This window comes from Nanorana parkeri, unplaced genomic scaffold (assembly GCF_000935625.1).
Source record: "Nanorana parkeri isolate BGI_ZX_2015 unplaced genomic scaffold, ASM93562v1 scaffold166, whole genome shotgun sequence".
NCBI lineage: Eukaryota > Metazoa > Chordata > Amphibia > Anura > Dicroglossidae > Nanorana > Nanorana parkeri.
In genome coordinates, this window is record NW_017306434.1 from 494,486 (window position 1) to 496,309 (window position 1,824).

The window sequence follows — 1,824 nt, forward strand, 5'->3', positions numbered from 1 at the left end:
GGGGGGGAGTGTCCAGAATAAGGGCTTAGTGCTCAGTAGCCAATGGGCCCAATAGCATTTTCTGCCTCTTCTATTTCTGTAGCCCTACCACCTTGCCCAGCTGAGCAGTAGATGTAGCAGACCCTCTTGGTGTACCAGTCCTGCTGCTTCTCTGCAGAATATCTATAGCTCTTGTTTTCTTGTTACACATAAAGGAGAAGAGCCATTGGCAATCAGAATTCATTTCCCACTTATCCCACCGACCTGGCCTGTCTGGCTGCTATGGGTGATGCACTTATTTGGGCTGTGCATCTTGCTCGTATTTGGAGGCCTGTGTCTATTGTCCTCACTCACCTCCTGACTCCACTCGTAGAGTGGATCGCGGGAAGACGTGGCGGCACACTTCACCTCCACCGTAGAACCCTCCTCAGCATACAAGATGTCAGACACACTGGTGTACCAGGAGTGCACCTTCTGGAAGTAGATGTCCTGCAGATCTACAGGGAAGAAACAAAAACATAAAATGTAAGACAAGATGCGAAAGTACCAACCGCCAGGGTGACAGATAACAACACAATGGCAAAGAAGCCCCATTGCAAGGGTTAATTTTGCCTGGAGTTCTTCAATGTTGGTCAAAAGGAACTTGGAAGGGTAAGAACCTCTGCTGGATTTATTTGCTGAGTCACCATTGGGAAGATTTTCCCTACCTTCCTGTTCTCTGTATCACCATTAGGAAGATTTCCCCTCACTTCCTGCCCTTTGTGTTACCATTAGGAAGATTTACCCTCACTTCCTGTCCTCTGTATCACCACTGTGAAGATTTCCCCTACCTTCCTGTTCTCTGTGTTACCATAGTGAGATTTCCCCTCACCTCCTGTCCTCTGTATCACTATTAGGAAGGTTTCCCCTCACTTCCTGTCCCCTGTGTTACCATAGGGAAATTTCCCCTCCTGTCCTCAGTCAAGACCTCCCCGAGACAGGGGTAATCTCTCTCATGGTGCTACAATTAGTAGTCCATTGGTTGGCCCACAATTTTGTCCTCCTACTGACAGTAGATTGTGAGCTCTTTGGTGCGACAGACGCCGATGCCAACAGTCCATCATTCTCTGCAACCGGCTGCAGAAAAAAGTGTCAGCGTCCTATAAATGAGTGAAATGAATCATAACAACCCGTCACAATGTTTTCCTGATGCCCAAAGGGGGAAGAAAAAACACTTGTCATCTCTCATCGCCTTGGAGTTGATGAGTTGCTAGGGGCAACACACATTTCTTCCAGCCAGACGCTCTGACAGACGAGGTTTTATAGCAGAAAATAACAACAGAATCCGCTCAGCTAATTGCTTTTTTTTCTTCATTCTGCGTTCGATCGGCTCATCATCCTGTCACTCTGAGACTGATCCCTCCCGGGCGAGCATGTTTCTGGAGACGCGATCAGAGCATGGGCCCCACGCAGACGCTCATTATACACGCGGCTCCATTTCAATATTTGATGTATTTCCTGTGGCTCTTTGTGGGGCTTAGTGACATTTTGCGATAACCCCGTGATATTTCTCCCTGTCTCCTGCTGCTTTCATACGGTGTATTGTTGTGTTCGTCACGTTCCTGGGCCTCCCTCTGCCCTTTAGATGAAAGATGCGGCCTGTGATGTACGGCCCGGCGAGGTGTTCTGAGGCCGCCACGTTCCCACTAAGCGCCTTGGCTGCCAGATACGCTACAAGGATACTATACCCCCCTCTGATGGAGGTCGCTGGGGTCCATTGTTTATCTGTGCCATCGCTGCAGATAAACCGCTCCTGGCATTATAGAGAACAGCGACCCCCCCCCCCCCCCCCCCTCTTCTCCCAAA

General features: G+C 49.5%; 1 protein-coding gene across 1 annotated transcript in view; it reads right to left on the minus strand.

Annotated features, from left to right (window-relative positions):
* The window catches only part of LOC108785534, a 36,090-nt gene that overhangs the window by 9,804 nt on the left and 24,462 nt on the right, over positions 1-1,824 (minus strand). The window contains exon 4 of the mRNA XM_018554622.1: positions 329-476. Within this exon, the coding sequence (XP_018410124.1) occupies positions 329-476 (148 nt within the window). The remainder of the gene's footprint in view (positions 1-328; positions 477-1,824) is intronic.